The sequence below is a fragment of the Musa acuminata genome, chromosome BXJ1-2 (assembly GCF_036884655.1).
Source record: "Musa acuminata AAA Group cultivar baxijiao chromosome BXJ1-2, Cavendish_Baxijiao_AAA, whole genome shotgun sequence".
Taxonomy (NCBI): Eukaryota; Viridiplantae; Streptophyta; class Magnoliopsida; order Zingiberales; family Musaceae; genus Musa; species Musa acuminata.
This window is the reverse complement of record NC_088328.1, coordinates 24,217,985-24,234,011: the sequence shown is the minus strand read 5'-3', so window position 1 is coordinate 24,234,011 and position 16,027 is coordinate 24,217,985. Positions and strand designations below refer to the sequence as shown.

At 44.0% G+C, this 16,027-nt stretch overlaps 4 protein-coding genes across 5 annotated transcripts; 3 read left to right on the top strand and 1 right to left on the bottom strand.

Annotated features, from left to right (window-relative positions):
* Positions 1 to 483: 483 nt before the first annotated feature.
* On the top strand, positions 484 to 6,132 carry LOC103975946 (carotenoid cleavage dioxygenase 8 homolog B, chloroplastic). Of its 2 annotated transcripts, XM_065094224.1 has the most exons (8): positions 484 to 853; positions 1,031 to 1,774; positions 1,858 to 2,051; positions 2,276 to 2,465; positions 2,567 to 2,669; positions 2,762 to 3,404; positions 3,486 to 3,591; positions 4,973 to 6,132. In XM_065094224.1, the coding sequence occupies exons 1-6, from the start codon at positions 539 to 541 to the stop codon at positions 2,905 to 2,907; spliced, it is 1,692 nt and encodes a 563-aa protein (XP_064950296.1). In that variant the 5' UTR covers positions 484 to 538; the 3' UTR covers positions 2,908 to 3,404; positions 3,486 to 3,591; positions 4,973 to 6,132. The 2 variants fall into 2 exon arrangements, with proteins under 2 accessions (XP_064950296.1, XP_064950295.1); XM_065094223.1 differs by having other exon boundaries at positions 2,762 to 3,591.
* LOC135611706 (SAP-like protein BP-73) lies at positions 5,242 to 6,003 on the top strand. Its single transcript, XM_065107357.1, has one exon. It carries the CDS (start codon positions 5,242 to 5,244, stop codon positions 6,001 to 6,003), a length of 762 nt encoding a protein of 253 aa, XP_064963429.1.
* Positions 6,133 to 6,519: 387 nt separating the features above from the next.
* LOC135601967 (B3 domain-containing protein Os01g0723500-like) lies at positions 6,520 to 9,279 on the bottom strand. Its single transcript, XM_065094225.1, has 4 exons — positions 8,781 to 9,279; positions 7,720 to 8,161; positions 7,343 to 7,590; positions 6,520 to 7,004 (listed from the first exon to the last, which is right to left on the bottom strand). Exons 1-4 carry the CDS (start codon positions 9,045 to 9,047, stop codon positions 6,717 to 6,719), a joined length of 1,245 nt encoding a protein of 414 aa, XP_064950297.1. The 5' UTR covers positions 9,048 to 9,279; the 3' UTR covers positions 6,520 to 6,716.
* Positions 9,280 to 9,835: 556 nt separating this feature from the next.
* LOC103975949 (protein phosphatase 2C 53) lies at positions 9,836 to 15,865 on the top strand. Its single transcript, XM_009391095.3, has 4 exons — positions 9,836 to 10,228; positions 11,912 to 12,196; positions 13,280 to 13,385; positions 14,223 to 15,865. Exons 1-4 carry the CDS (start codon positions 9,884 to 9,886, stop codon positions 14,531 to 14,533), a joined length of 1,047 nt encoding a protein of 348 aa, XP_009389370.2. The 5' UTR covers positions 9,836 to 9,883; the 3' UTR covers positions 14,534 to 15,865.
* Positions 15,866 to 16,027: the final 162 nt, after the last annotated feature.

Here is a 16,027-nt window from a genome sequence, read left to right as displayed (position 1 = left end):
TTTTTAGTCATGCGAAGTTCTGATATGATACTCCCAAGCTCTGTTTTGTGCAAGTCTGTGCTGCCTGGCAAGATTCCTCCATTTGATGACAGAAAGAGATTTACGATTCCTCCCAAACTCTGTTTTGTGCAAGTGTATGCTGCCTGGTAAGATTCCTCCATTTGATGACGTTGACACAGTACGATCCTTCAAAATGTTTCTCAAAACCCAAGGTATAGAATCTTTGTCCTGAAAAGTCGTAGAGAATCAGCGGGTGCCAATACATTGTGATGACCACACCATTTGTGGAGGCTTATGTTGGTCGGAAAGGGACTCTTATGTATCACTTCACTGGTGGGGAGCATCGACCGTCGCTTGTTTCCATTCAATTAGATTTGTCGTCTCGTCCTTTAGCCCTCGAGAATTCATCCATGGAGATTCCTACCCCCCATGACGCCAAGAACTCTATCTATAAATAACTGAGTTCCCAAGCCCCCTTGTGAGGCAACAAATCAGATATTCCTTGTACTTGCCTCCTACATCACCTTCCCGCACAGCCATGACTTCCACCTTGTTCCTTTCTTCGCTTCAATCCACCGCATCCCCTCGAAACTGCAGGTTCCATATGCCGTCCTCGTCGTCTGGGTCTGGTCGGCCCAGTTTTGATTCGTTTGATACGATATGTCGTCGACGACGACGAGCTTGGGAGTCTGCCAAGGCCAGCGTCGGGGTCGAACCACGACCCACGGTCTCCGTCGGACCGGCCGAGACCGGGCCCGTCGACTGCGGCGGGAAGCTCGCCGCCTGGACTAGCATCCGGCAAGAGCGGTGGGAAGGGAAGCTGGTCGTGGAGGGAGACGTCCCTCGCTGGCTGGTATAGTACTAGCATGCATGATCACTCTTGGAATTAATTTGCGTGATAAGCATCCATGCACTTTTAACTTCTTACAAAGAAGATTTCCCTAATAAGAAGATGTAAATATAAGTTATATGTGTTGATAATTATATGTCACCGTATACTGGTATTAATCGGTAAAACTACGGCCTCCAGAACGGTACATACCTGAGGAACGGCCCGGGCTTATGGCACATCGATGAGTACAACTTCCGCCACCTGTTCGATGGCTACGCCACCCTCGTCCGTGTCTACTTCGAGCAGGGCCGCGTCATGGCCTCGCACCGCCAGGTCGAGTCCGAGGCGTACAAGGCCGCCATGAAGAACCGGCGGCTCTGCTACCGCGAATTCTCTGAGGCCCCCAAGCCGGCCAACTTCCTCGCGTACGTGGGCGAGGTCGCCAGCCTCTTCTCCGGCGCGTCGCTCACCGACAACTCCAACACCGGCGTCGTGAGGCTCGGCGACGGCCGTGTTCTCTGCCTCACGGAGACCATCAAGGGCTCCATCCAGATCGACCCCGACACGCTCGAGACCATAGGAAAGTTCGTGTACGAAGACAACCTGGGCGGGCTGATACACTCGGCGCATCCGATCGTGACGGAGTCGGAGTTTTTGACGCTGTTGCCGGACCTCGTGAGACCGGGGTACTTGGTGGTGACGATGAAGCCCGGCAGCAACGAGCGGAGGGTGATGGGGAGGGTGAACTGCCGCGGGGGCGCGGCGCCCGGGTGGGTGCACTCGTTCGCGGTGACGGACCGGTACGTGGTGGTGCCGGAGATGCCGCTGAGGTACTGCGTCCACAACCTGCTGAGGGCTGAGCCAACCCCGCTGTACAAGTTCGAGTGGCATCCCGAGTCCGGGAGCTACATGCACGTCATGTCCAGAGCCACCGGAAAGATCGTAAGTGCTGCCTGATCTCCACGGTTTCTTAAGCACTTCACTTCTCCCTTCTCTTATTCTAAAGATGCGATTGCAACGCTCAGGTGGCAAGCGTTGAAGTCCCTCCATTCGTGACCTTCCATTTCATCAATGCATACGAGGAGGTAGACGAGGACGGAAGGATCACCGGAGTCGTAGCCGATTGCTGCGAGCATAACGCCGACACCAGCATCCTGGATTTGCTTCGCCTCCAAAATCTGAGATCATTTACCGGTCTTGATGCATTGCCGGATGCCAGGTAATATTCCTGATCTCATCATCCCATTCTTTTATTTTGATGAACAAGGCATATTCCTCCCTTGTACTACTTACATGCAACTCCCACATACAATAATATTGATGATTATAATAATCATAATGTACAGCCACACACAATGTTGTACTACTTAGCACACTTGATGAAGTCATCGGTGAGCTCATGAGGTACCTTAAATAATGGTTGATGTTGTTTGTATTGATCAGGGTAGGCAGGTTTAGGATTCCTTTGGACGGGCGTCCGAGGGGGGAGCTGCATGCAGCACTGGACCCAGAGGAGCACGGCAGAGGAATGGACATGTGCAGCATCAACCCGGCCAACCTGGGCAAGAAGTACAGATACGCCTACGCCTGCGGGGCCAAACGCCCCTGCAACTTCCCCAACACCCTCACCAAGGTTCGTATTCATCATGCTTTGCGGTGGAGCTGCTTGCGTGCATAGTTTTCCGTGGCTAATGGCGAGGCTTTTCTTTTTCTTTCTCCAAATTATTATGACAGATCGATTTGGTGGAGAAGAAGGCGAAGAACTGGTACGAGAACGGTGCAGTGCCTTCAGAGCCATTCTTCGTGGCGAGGCCAGGGGCCATCGAGGAGGATGACGGTAAGCTCCAAGTTCCTTTCTCTGCTGCCCCACCAGTCACTGTGTTTTTCGCGTAGATGAAATCCAAGCTCACAGCTTTCGGATCTTTCCAGGCGTGGTGATCTCCGTAGTGAGCGACAAAAACGGAGAAGGGTACGCACTGGTTTTGGACGGGGTCACCTTTGAGGAGATCGCACGAGCCAAGTTCCCCTACGGACTTCCCTATGGGCTGCACGGGTGCTGGGTTCCAAACAAGTAGCACAACTCGTGTTCTTAAGCTGCAGTAATGGCGAGCAGCATCGTGTAAATCCTAGAGATCATACCATTCCCCATCTCTCTTTTATATAAAGTGGTCTAATTGGCTGGAGTCTCTGTGTAGTTCCTATATCGTTGAAATATAGGGTAGAATATGGTATTGTTATACTATAGCGAAAATAATCGCAAGATGTTGGAAGAAAATGTTCGATGGTAATGCTCATCGGTTCGGCAGTGGGCCATACTAAAGTTTGACACGTAGCTTCAGCCAGTAGTGGGCCCCGGCTCAGCCCCACATAAGAAAGAACGACTGCCCTTATCGCGATCCTTCGCGCTTCTTCCACCTCTGGAAGCCACACCGAATCCCGCCTCCGAAACCCTAGTCTCCTCCGCCGCCGCCGGCGTAGCCGACTGCGACAAGGAGGTCCCGGTCCTCCGCTATACTCTGCGACCAGATTCTCCCTTTTTCTCAACCCACCTTCGTCACCCTCCTCTGCACCCGTAACCGTCGAGCTTCCTTCGCGGTCTTGCCCTCGATTCCCTGTCTCTCTCTCATGTTTCTGATCTTGTCTTATTTCATAGGGCTTCGACTGGAGAAGAAAGCAACACGTCGACGATAAATCCCAGGGTCTGGTTCTGGAGCTTGGCTGCTGGTTAATAATTCGGAAGGAAGGGATGATGACCATCGGTATGGTTTACCGTTCGCTATCTTCCTCAGGCCTTTTCGATCAAAATTAAAACTTTGGATGGTTTAATTCTTTCAGGTTTCATTATTCAAATATCTTATCACTCTTAGAATATTTTTGTACTACCAAAATCGAACCCACAAGCATTAAACATATGATAAATATAATCTAATCAGTGGAAATCCAATGCTCCTTGGTTCGATTAGTTTCACATCGAAAATAGGTAAAATTAAGATTGACTTACAAGGGTGTGGGTGTGATGAGTGTACTACTATTAACTTAATCCTATGTATTTTGGCTCATGGGTTGGGCTAAACAAAGTTGATAGATTAATTAGCCCATCAAGCTCGAGTTATGACATTTGGTCTCAGAGTTGACCTAGTATTTGGGCATGGTGCGGGGGTTTGAATAGGAAAGGACTACGGAGTCAGACGATTCATCGCAGTGTGGAGCCACTACTAGGCTATCCCCATGGGGAAAATTGTAACACCCCGATCAGTCCGAAAGTGGACAAGACTAAGATTGACTTATAAAGATTCGATGAGTGTACTATTATCAACTTCGGCTTAAGTATTTGATCAGTGGTTTAGGTCGAACGAAGCTGATAAGTCAGTTAGCCCATCAGGCCTGAGTCGTGATAGTTTATACTAGTGATGCGGGCTTTGTATGATATTATATAATTGAACTGGTTACTAGAAAGCATTAGAGGTTCAGGTTTTTTGGTATATTTTAATTGCAACATACATGACTTGTTTTCTATATGCATGATCTTTGGTGCTGTGATCTTGAATCTTAAGCCTTCTCCTTCTAGGATAAACATCCATTAGTAGGATCCAGACACAATGTTGCCAAATGGGTTCTATTTGAGAACCAATGCTCCCAAAAAAGAACCTCCTTTTTTATTGGATTGTTGGGTCATAAGGGTCTATTTTCATCTTTGGTTGATATCTTAAATCTGTAACAATTGTAGGATACTATTATCATCATGTTATGATCAAGAAAGCATTAGTGTCACTGTTGGTAAAACGCTAGATGCAGACCTTTTTTTGACAAATAACCTACCTGTTGCATGTTTTTTTATTTTGAGTTTGCTATAAAGGCAATTATATTAGTTTAAGAGTTTAGACCATGGACGAAGATAGTTTACGTGCTCAACTATGCAGTTGAAAGTCTGCCAGTCTTAAAACTCGCTTAGTGTGAAATAATTGTGGAACCTATCTGTCCTTTAGTTACAAACCATCAGTTCTATGACACTTTTTCTCTTGTAATATGCAGTAAAAGCCAGCACAAGCTAACTTGCTTTTAAAGAATCTAAAACCAACAGCCATTTGGTTATTAGTTTTAAATATGGGATAAAAAATGTCAGGGTTTCTTGATTTGCAGGTTATGTGTCGCAAGATGGAAAATCCTGTCTGCTTCCAGGGATACCCAGAAGAGCTATTCTGTCATCGTATTCATGTCATAGAAGCCAGCAGCTGTTCGTTGGTAGCAAACCCATCCCTTCCTTTAGTTCAACGAGGACATCTGTGACTTGCAATGCTAGTTATAACAATTATAAGAGAAATCCTTATTTCTCTAGACAACCGAAGGGGTCTTCAAGGGGCAAGAAGAAGCAATACCAAGAGTCTGAGCAGTCTGACAACACTGAAGTAATGGATTTTATGTCGTCCAAAAATGGGTCATTGCTTTCTCCAAGTGCTAATACTAGATATCAGGCTACTGCAACTTCAGGACAAAGAGAGAGAGAAATAGTTGAGCTGTTCCGGAAAGTTCAAGCACAATTACGAGAGCGGGCTGCAATCAAGGAAGAGAAGAAGATTGCAGCTGCACAACAGGGTCAAAGCAAGAAGGGAACTGTCGCTTCGGTTCTCAAATTATTAAGGAGGCATTCAGGGGATCAGAAGAAGACAACTAGTCAAGGAGAGGAATTTTCTGTTGAACAAGTAGAAAGAAGCAACACATTTGAGGATGAGCAGAATATAAATCCCTTTGGCCCTAGTGATAGCAAGTCAGAGGAGTCTGATGTACCTCTTCCTTCTGCTAGGCCTGCCTCAAATTTTAGTAGAAAATCTCCTGTTCCTAGAATGGAGTTGCAACCTGTACTTTCTGCAGAGGAGGATATCAACTCTGCTCCTTCCGAGCCACGAGGGGGAAGGAAGAAGACTGGCGATTATGAGTCTGTGCAATCAGCACCTGTGGAGTCTGTTGTGTTGGATGGTCCAGATGAGTTATCATCAGATGATCAGTTGGATCCTTCTGGTTCTGATGAAACTATAGAATCATCTTCTACCGAAGCTTCTCCTGATTTGGGTTCCTTGAAACTTTCAGAATTGAGGGATCTTGCAAGGTATCGAGGGGTCAAAGGATATTCCAAACTCAAGAAAGGAGAACTGGCAGAATTATTGAGTGCTTGATGGTTCACATGAACGGTAAAAGAAAAAAAGTATGATTGTATATATGTAGCTCATCTTTTCCATGTTTTGTTTTTGACAATTAAATATTGTTTATTGTTGTTTTGGGAGTTCGTTTTCTCCATTGTCTTACTGTCTGATGCATTTGTTTGAACTTTTTTGCATGACCAGAATAGTCTTGTTATGAATGGATTACATCCTAATTATTTGCATGCATAATATCTCAAGATATTCCCATGTTTCAGTATGCATATAGGTGGAGGTATCGGATTGCATGTCTTGGTTTCACCAGTCTGGCTAAATTCATTCTTTCTTTCTGAGGTTTTCTCTGTCATGATGAAATCTTTCCCACTGGAGACTCACTTCAGCTGGTGTCTGCATTTCCATGGCAGTGGTTGACACCAAAAACCAGGACTGTTTCCTGGATTGTTATTGCTCTTGAACTCCCTGTACTGTGTCATTCTATTATGTATATATACATGCAGACATATATGTTCAACTCGAATCAACAGAGAAAAATACAAAAACCACGATATACTTCAATTGATCATAGCAGGCTGTTTGAGAAGTTCCAGTTTGATTGGATTATCTACAAGCAAGTCCGACTAACTGAATCAGACTTGATAGTTCAAATCTTAATAATGTCTTCTTCCCTGCTTCCAATCTGTGTAGTTTCTCCGAAAACATGGAAGGGCAAAATGTCATGACTTACGCTCCTACGTTGTTGGAGTCATAGCTATCTGCAGAGTCTCCTCTGCCTCCACCTCCACCTCCACCGCCCTGAAAATGTGCACTCGGAGCTCGATTGGTCCGATGAGCTCTAATACACAGTAGTCTCCTTCCTCCAGTTTGTTGGTGCGTGCAAAGACGGACCATCCTCTAGATATTTGGCACCTCAAGCTTGGAATGTAGGTCACAATCCAGGACTTACCACACGGGTCGCGGAGCACCAGATTTGATCTTTTCGGTGGGAGATGCTCCCGCGAGAACCACTTAGGAATCCTCTGCAATCAGTTCTGAATCAAAGATCGACCGAAAAGAGAAGATTGACATGGTAAAACACAAGCCTAAGCCCTGCGTTATGTAACTCATGTTCTTGAATAACAAGAGCAAGACAAACAACACAAATAACTCTAGCTAAAAATGCACTTGTTTCAGGTGTAAGAAGGTGACAACACTAAGGGAACATATTACGAGTTGGTTTCGAATACATTTGGCCATCATGCTGCTCTTTGTTGATGATAGTGTTTAGTCTACTTCTATGGCCCATGAGAACACAGATAATGTCATGTAGAATAGATCTCAACAGACAAGTATCAACACACCTAGATGGTTAACTCACCATGTATGGTCTGTAAACTTGCGATGGTGCCATGCGCATAACGATGTAAGGAAATGCCGAGGTGAAGGAATTGGCAGCTTCCTCTGCTCTCAACCTTTCTTTTTCAGTCAGAGGCCTTCTCGTTGAGATACGACCACCTTTGCTGCGTTTCGTTGTGTTGCGAAGAATATTGATCAGAAGCTCAGACTCTTCTCTTTTAACCTTGACATCACAGGCAGGAGCAGGATATGGCAGGCCACTTTCTGCCTCTGATCAACACAAATTACAGCATTTCAATTTGCAAAGTGAAAGTAACATAATTGGAGAGCTCATTAATCTTGACATGCAGTGCCGCATGCTATGAATCGATAGAACAAGAATGCAAGACTTGCACTTACGTTGAAAGGGTTGAATCTGTAATAAATTAGGTAGCTGGACATCATCTTTCAGAAGCTCCAAGCTCATGCCATGTTCGATAGCTTCGCTCTTGATGATGCAGCCGACTTCAGGTGAATGCTTCGGTGGCCTACCGCGCTTCCTTTTCCCTTCACATTGACGGGGCTTTCTCCGTGGTCTGACCGCAAAAGCATCTTCTCTCTCGCACGCACTCGTGTCGAAGATTAAGACGGTGAAGCGCATGTCTCCGTCATACTGGAAAACGAGGAATTCGTATTCTCTAAGGGAGTGGTCCTTCACGAACTTGGGCCATCCGGTCGTCAGGAATGTGTCCTTCATGTCTTTGCCTAGTTCCACATGCCATTTGCTTCCACTGGGGCCCTGCAGGATGGCTTTCTTGGATCCTACGCTAGAAATATGTTTCAAGAACTTTGGTGGAATCCTCTGCAGTTTTGAAAGCAATGACAAATGGATTATACACTGCAAGATCGCTACGTTGACTATTCGTCAAACCTTCCACGACACAATGGTAGAGAAGCAACCATAGAGCAGACCGGTGCTAGTCCTCATACTTTAATTCGATTGGTGTCTTCATCAGCTTCGTTTTCGGCTTAGCTTACGTCAAGAACATTCATCGGTATGTTGATGATTTAGTTATGTAAGCATGCATGCATCTAATGGAACAAAACGGCGAAAGCATCGCATAATCTTTCTGCGACTTGCTTCCAATTAGTCAGTCAGGGCAGTCAGTCTGAAGCACAAATTGCTTCAAGAGAGCTTCACACGAGCAACTGAAGCTGAGGAAATGCCTCTCAGCTTCTGTGTGCAGCAACGAATCTGAGTCGACGATGGCAAGCCAACTCGCTGTATCAAGCAACGCTTGAAAAATATGTAGTAGTTACAGTGATAGATCCAGAAGCGTTCATTACAGAAGACGTTGCTTCTTTACCTTGTAACTTAAGTGGAATCTCATCCCAGTTGGCCAGTTAGTAAGGTCTAGACGAAGATGAAGAAGAAGAAGAAGAAGAAGAAGAAGAGAAGGAAAGGTTGAGAGAGGGCTTGCCAGTCGCTGTGCGAAGTCACCCAGAAGGACTTTGAAGAAGTGGGGCTTCCTCGTCGGCAAGCACTTCTTCTTCGCCTTTTGGCTCTTTGGCGGCATTCTCGGCTCGCTACCGCCGACTGAAGAAGCCTCCGGGAGGAGCGGAGAGACGGCCTGTGTGGGAACTGTGTGGACCTCTAAGGAGGACTTGTGGGGAGAGCAGAGGGGCGGAGAAACCAGGGTGGGAAAAAGAGACATGGGAGCACGGCTTTTGAGGTCCCGTGGGGTCATTCCGCAACGCCAGAACCCTGTTCCCAATGGCGGACTCTCTGCTCCCAGACAAAGACCGAGAGAGACTCCTGTTCACCGCTGCTGTATTCGATCGATCGAGAAGCCATACACGGGTCACAGAATCCTGTTGCCGTCTACCAAATTGGGGTAGACGCTGTAGATTGCAGTGTTACGCTTGCGCAGCTCTCGACATATCAAGCGGTGATGCAATATACTTTTGTTTTATTATATTTGAAGACCAATATACTTCTCTTCCTATATCATCCTTTTATCTATTTGCCATCATCATCTTTAGCCATCCAAAACAACATAGCACACTTTTGAGCACATAATCTGATTATTTCGTCAAACAGATTGACCTCTGATGCCTTTCATGCCGAGATAAAAACTAACCTCCTCGCTTTCTGCCTCGAACATATATAGTTCTCGCACCTCGGCTCGCCACCTGTCCCGTCCTTATCTAACAAGTACTCGCACAATTTAACCCGCCACGCACCCGCAAAGCATGGCGCACCTGTGGGCCCACAGCGTGGTCCCGGAATAAAACAAAAAAAGCGGGTAGGTGACGGTCACGTAACAGAAGTGTTCTCGAATCGACTTGGCGCTACAATTATTCGCACCGAAAGCGATCGGAGCCCGGCCGCAGTCTGCCACTCGTGACGTGTCGCTCGGGGGCGGGCGCGATGCTGCGATAAGGTGGCGCGTCATTCAATTGCTTCATCGATTGGGAGAGGGCTTCATCTGGCTGCGTGTCGTCATGCCATTGGCTGCTCTACACCTTTTATTCCCATCTTACCCTCCCCCAAATTTTCTCGTCTCCCCCCTTCCCTTCGGCGATGGAATCCGATCCCCCGGGGATCCAACCTCGCCGTGGGCGGGACGAGGACCCCGCCACCGCCGCATCATCCTCCGCTGAGATCCCGGCTCCGACGGGCCTCGTGGCGCAGCCGGCGGAGGCGAGGGGCAGGTGCTTGTGGCGGAAGGGAGGGGCAGCGGCGGTGTCGTGGGGGGCCGCGTCGACGGTGGGGCGGCGCAAGGAGATGGAGGACGCCGTCGCGGTGGCGCCGGCGTTCATGGCCCTCACGTGCGAGCGGGTCGGCGGGTGCGCGGCGCCGCCGGGATCGGGCGAGGTCTCGCACGTGCGGTTCTTCGGTGTATACGACGGCCACGGGGGCGCGCAGGTACGTTGACCTCCGTCTCTGTACATCCAGAGTACCCCGCGGAGTCTGTGCGTGCTGAAACGTGGACCATCCGGATTGGTTTTCTCCATGAATCTGATCGCTTTTTTCTGAAGCCGTCTGATCGAGCTACGCTCATTGGACGGTCGGATTCGTGACTCTAGGAATCAATCATATTTGGTTATCTGATTTTTACGCGTCACATTCTTGCATTACTTACTACCTTCATGTGTCCACTTTGATGCACCACATTGCTGTAAATTGTTTGGATAGCGGACATTTTCTTATCTTTAGGTGAATATGTATCTGTTAGATTTTGTACATTAAGATTGTGTTAGCTACCTTGAAAGAATCACAATTTTTTTGATTATTCAGACTCCCTTTGGACAAATGTTCCAATGTGTCCTTTCAGTTGATTCTCATTTGCTACCGTGTTTAATCAGAGGGTACATTTTATTCAAAGAATGTATGTGCTTAACTTTGCAAACTGTTATTGTCATGAGACGTGAGGCATCTTTCTAAATTAAAACAAGTCGACAATGTTGGCTGCAGATTTCATGTTTGTCTGCTGATGAGGGGAGCTGTATAGGTATGCAAATGTGATAATTTTGTTATTCTTAATGCAAACATAACCATGCAGAGTCCTACTCTGGAGCCATTCTGCCACATACTACTTGAGCCTGCTGCTACCACTGTGTTGGAAGCATTGTCCCATTCATCGAAAAACATCTGCTGCCATTTTCCTAGTCTTTGCCATCTTAGCTGATGTTGTAGTCCTTGGGAATGCAGTGTTCCAAATGATAAGGACAGAATCTCTTCTTATAGGCTCATTAATAATATAAAAACAGAAACTTGGATGGTAAACCCATTTCCATAATGTTATAAGCATTGTTGTCCAGAACATATGTCATTGTCTTCCTATAATCTTTACCATCTTCATGGAGGTTGGGGTCATCGGGATGGTTGTGTCATTGTTTGGTAGCTTATAAAAATAGTGGAAGGTGACCTGCGAATAAAGTAAGATTGGAACTTCAATTTGAAAGGGTCACTGTAAAACCACTTTTCTCTGTTGTAAGGTTACTTTTGCTCAGTACATAAAACCTCTTTTTTCTGTTAGCTATAATGAGAATTTAAGATCACAAGTATTGTGCTTTTTTACCCAATTTGGCAAAAAATGCCACCTTTATTGAAAGAAGTTACTTAAGCATTCAACACTTGACTGCTTTGTTTGTTATTAACAAATTATGCTTTCACTGGGGATCAACTCTATTTGGCTGTCTTTGATGTAGTTTGCTGTGCTTCAAATATTTTTTTATGTATTTATATCAAAATCTTGTCATTTTCATGATTTGATATACTTATAACAAAAACAGGTGTAAAGGCATGGTTTTTCTATTTATTTTCCTATTAGTTGATCATTACAGCATGAGCAGATACAAAGTTTCTCTATATATAGAGCTCTTTTTCTGTGTTCCATTTGATCTGAAAAAAAATATTTGTTAGGTATATGATGAAGTTTGGCATTCAAGTTGTAGATCATGGAATAGTGATATCTGAACAATAAAAACACATCTTTTGTTATGGCTATTTTTTCTCTGAGAAGTGTTATTGTGATTGTTGGTCAACTGACTTCCTTGAAAGAAAAAAGACGTTGTTGCTCTACTTCATATTCCTTTTTATATTCAGGTGGCTGATTACTGTGCAAAAAGAGTTCATGAGGTGGTGGCAGAGGAGTGGGATAGGATACAGAATCCAGAGTGCTGGAAAAGGAGGTGGGAGACAGCATTCCATGATGGCTTCAAGAGGGTTGATAATGAGGTCATTGATGAAGCTGTAGCCCCAGATATAATTGGGTCAACTGCTGTTGTCGTAGTAATATCAGGTTGTCAAATCATCTCCTCTAATTGTGGTGACTCGAGGGCACTTCTCTGTCGTGGGAATCAAAGAATCCAGTTAACCATTGATCATAAGGTCTTACTATTATCCTTCTACTCTTCTATACAAATCTTCTTTGTTTGAGTTAATAGAATTAAATTTTTTGTTAAGTAGGAAGCAATTTCTTAGTGTTGTTTGAAGGTGTTCCTATACTATAGCAACTCATTGTTATATTCTTTGCTGAATGCTCACTGAAAATTACAGGTTACAAAATTTTCTGGTTTACCACTTGTTGTACTGAAGGTAGAATAACTGCACATGTTCCCCTCTATAGAACAATCTTTTCAAATTAACAGATTCTTGACTTGCAAGCTAAATTGAATTGCGACAACAAAAATGGTTCTTGATTGTTTTTATGCCTCTTTAACTTGTTACCATAACTAAGCAGATTGAAAGTACTTAAATATTAATGATTTTTTTTTCAGAATTTAAAAGTATGAGCTTGATTCAGTTTGAACTGCCAATATATTCTCTCGATTTGCAATAAGCTATTGTAAGGCATGACATCCATGGCTGTGGAACTCAACAGGTGACTGCTATATGAACAACTTTGTGATTTCTGAAAAATCTCTATGAATCAGAAGGCATTAAGTGCTACCTAGTCTGTCAACTTTTCTTTTGTTGTTATTGATGTATCATGGGGATTTACAACCACATCCTTTGTTCCTTGATGCATTGTTAGTGATCAGTTCTTATTTGGGCCAGCATCTATCGCGTTATGGTGAAGTGATTAACGGGGCCCTTTGTTATGTTTTCCTTGTTGGGAGGGGGTTGGATGGGTGGTTAAAGCCTGTAATTAGATGTAGCGATGTAGCAATTGTATTCGACCATGAAATTGCAATCGGAAGTACTGTCCCTTGCCAAATTGCTCCTGCAATCCAGATAACCATCCGGTACTATGTCTAGCTGAACTTAAAATTAAAAATCATGGCTTGTTGTGGAGATATATCTTTTGTGGACTTCCATTCTACCAGTTGTCATATAGCAGGGCTCTGGAAATGTTCATAATTGCTTTTTTTTGTTGTTATAATTCATTATATGATTCTATATTTTTGCAAGGATAATTTTTTTCATATTACTTCCAGTTTTACATCTACTTCTAATAGTGGTTCTTTACAGCCTGACAGAGAAGATGAACTCATGCGCATTGAGAGCCTAGGTGGAAGAGTCATAAACTGGCAAGGGTGTAGAATTTCTGGTGTTCTTGCAGTGTCCCGGTCTATAGGTTTTTTTTCTTATCCTGATCCATTGCTTATACGTTTTGTTACTAAATCAATTTCGATCTGCTTTATACTAAATTTTTACAGGTTTTTTTCTTTGTCAGGAAATATTGCATATGTTTCTTGTTGCATCTTTTTAAGTTCAGGAGATAAATATCAAAATCAATTGAAGTAGTTAATGCCTGCTTAGTCTCTGTCATACTTATTTTGGGTTAGGAAATACTTAAAAGCTAGACATTGCGAACACTTATGCTAGTGAATGTAGTACTCAACTTGAGAAGTTTCCGCTTATGGAAGTTCCTAATGTGATCATAATTATGACATTTGAATCGGCAACTGCCCAACCAAGCCTTGAGTCACTGGGTCTGTTGTTGGGCTAATGGGTCAATCAATTGAACCATGTGTAAAATATATAAATTATAAAAACATAAAAATGCTAACAAATTTAGGAAATGTTATGGCTCGATTCCAAGGTTCTCAAAGCCTTTTTGCTTCATTTATTGTTAGCACTCAAATAGAGAAAATGCTCTCATTGTTACAACTAGGACAAAGAAGAGTTTTGGTGTATCTTAAATCAGTCTGGTCTTGATTGGACTGGTCAGTTTGTTTCACAGAGAACTGGCTAGTTGGATTTATTTTTGACATTTCCAATCCTATAGCCAAAACTGGACTGTCCTTTCCAGTCCAGTAATAATAACTATGGTTATGATGTGGGGCTGTGGAAATAGATTTCTTGAACTATGTTCTTTCTTTATAAATCTACCATCAATTACTTTTGCCATATAACTTGAGTCAGAAATATTACTTCATTACCAAATAATTTCTAAGATGCTAATTTTCAGGTGATCGATATATGAGACCTTGGGTTATTCCTGTACCCGAGATCAGTTTTATGTCTCGAAGCGAGGATGATGACTGCTTGATTTTGGCTAGCGATGGATTATGGGATGTTATGTCCATTGAAGAGGTTGGGGACATGGCTTGTCGTCATTTTAGGTGGCAGCGGCGGAATGGACTAGTAGATGGAGTGTCACCTGCACAGGCTGTTGCTGATCATCTTACCGAGCTGGCTTACCAGAAAAACAGTTCCGACAACATATCTGTAGTGGTAGTGGACTTGAAGTCCAGGAGCAGGCGTAGGCCTAGACAGTGAGAAGGTAGAAGGGTTTTGGTAGACTGCAACGCTTGTGCCTTCAATGCTGTCTTTTATGCATCCAAGAGAAATATACCAAGTGTCAACCAAGGCTGGTACTAGTATCCACTGATGCATTGTTGAACGGGAAGGTCGAACATGGCTTCTGCTGTGATCTACCCTAATGTCCAACACAAAAGAAACTACGGAAGTGGTTGAAGATTACATCCATGGCTTGTTTCCTGCTGTAGTTGGGCGGCATGAAGCTGCAGAATCCAGTCTGAGGTTGGCACAAACAGACATATATAGATTCTGCAACCTTTTCTTCTAACAATGGAGGTAACCTTTGAAGAAAGGCAGAAAGTATGAGATTGGCTTCTTTCTTCAGCGATACCAACTTCTACGTTGTTCTCCAACACCCTTGCTAGCTTCTACGCAGGTGCTGCATGGATTCAGGATATGACATGAACCTCTGATTGGCTGTTGCAGTTTCGGATATGAGGAAACTCCATTTTATTCCTCAAGCTTGACTCAAAAGTGCATATATCGTTGTCCAGAATCAGGGTCTGCTATAGTCGACAATATTATTATTATTTTTAGATTATACTGCAATAATTTGCTATCCAGCATCAAGTTTTCTGAAGTTTGAAGCAGCCGAGTTCGATGCAAGGATTTAAGTGTTGCGCCTCGGCAAAGCATCATGCTGCAGCCAATCTGGCCGGTACTGGTTACTCGGCCAGAAGTATATGGGAAGTGCAATTGATTGATGAGATCATGGTGTTAGATTTGGAGAGCTTCAGTGCGTATGGTATGCACTACAGTGATGCCTGAGCTATGTGTGCGTGTCATGGAAAAGCTCCAGAAGGTATGGGTCCTAAGCTATCTATACAAGTTGTAGCCTTTTAGTGATCTGAAGTGGCTATGATGAAATACTGTTGTTTGTTGTCTGAAGAATTTCACGTTAGTCGAGTCATGCGAATTATTTACTTGGTGAATGCCTTTTACCTGAGGGATTAACTTGTGGTGTCACCAGATCTGATGCTACAACTTGAATTGGTAGTAGTTAGTGTCATATTGGTGGTCGATTCAAGTCACGGATTCATCGAGTCGAAAGTGAATAGTCTATCAGGATAATTCTCTCAAGATTCTTGAATTGGAAGTGTTTCTTGCAAAACTAGTGAGTGTACTCGACTAGAATTTCTGATCTTGAACCATACCTAAGATGGTTTTTTATTTATGGAATAGAAGATAATATTTTGGAGAAAATCATTCTCTTTAGCTCATGTTGATGTGGCAAGTTTTGTTGACTGGCCTTGTGCGTTGATAGATCCAAAATATTGATCATATCATTTACTTTTTAGTGTACATTTAGAAGATCTGTTTGTGCCAGAGTTCAATGTGCATCTCATGAACTTGACAATTATATCTTGTATTAGAAATCGATTAAAGAGTCTTAGGATCTTTTGCTTGAAGTGGAGGTGTCCGAGGTTGGAAATGCCTCGATTTGAAGGATCA

What these genes read in the sequence shown, in the direction of transcription:
- LOC103975946 (XM_065094224.1), top strand. Translation starts at nt 539, where the DNA reads ATGACTTCCACCTTGTTCCTTTCTTCGCTTCAATCCACCGCATCCCCT. An exon ending in GAGACGTCCCTCGCTGGCTG is followed by an intron (nt 854 to 1,030) that starts GTATAGTACTAG and finishes TACGGCCTCCAG; the next exon opens with AACGGTACATACCTGAGGAA. An exon ending in CCAGAGCCACCGGAAAGATC is followed by an intron (nt 1,775 to 1,857) that starts GTAAGTGCTGCC and finishes TGCAACGCTCAG; the next exon opens with GTGGCAAGCGTTGAAGTCCC.
- LOC135611706 (XM_065107357.1), top strand. Translation starts at nt 5,242, where the DNA reads ATGGATTTTATGTCGTCCAAAAATGGGTCATTGCTTTCTCCAAGTGCT.
- LOC135601967 (XM_065094225.1), bottom strand. Translation starts at nt 9,047, where the DNA reads ATGACCCCACGGGACCTCAAAAGCCGTGCTCCCATGTCTCTTTTTCCC. An exon ending in GTGACTTCGCACAGCGACTG is followed by an intron (nt 8,162 to 8,780) that starts GCAAGCCCTCTC and finishes TCAAAACTGCAG; the next exon opens with AGGATTCCACCAAAGTTCTT. An exon ending in ACAGATTCAACCCTTTCAAC is followed by an intron (nt 7,591 to 7,719) that starts GTAAGTGCAAGT and finishes TGTGTTGATCAG; the next exon opens with AGGCAGAAAGTGGCCTGCCA.
- LOC103975949 (XM_009391095.3), top strand. Translation starts at nt 9,884, where the DNA reads ATGGAATCCGATCCCCCGGGGATCCAACCTCGCCGTGGGCGGGACGAG. An exon ending in ACGGCCACGGGGGCGCGCAG is followed by an intron (nt 10,229 to 11,911) that starts GTACGTTGACCT and finishes TTTTATATTCAG; the next exon opens with GTGGCTGATTACTGTGCAAA. An exon ending in AGTTAACCATTGATCATAAG is followed by an intron (nt 12,197 to 13,279) that starts GTCTTACTATTA and finishes GGTTCTTTACAG; the next exon opens with CCTGACAGAGAAGATGAACT.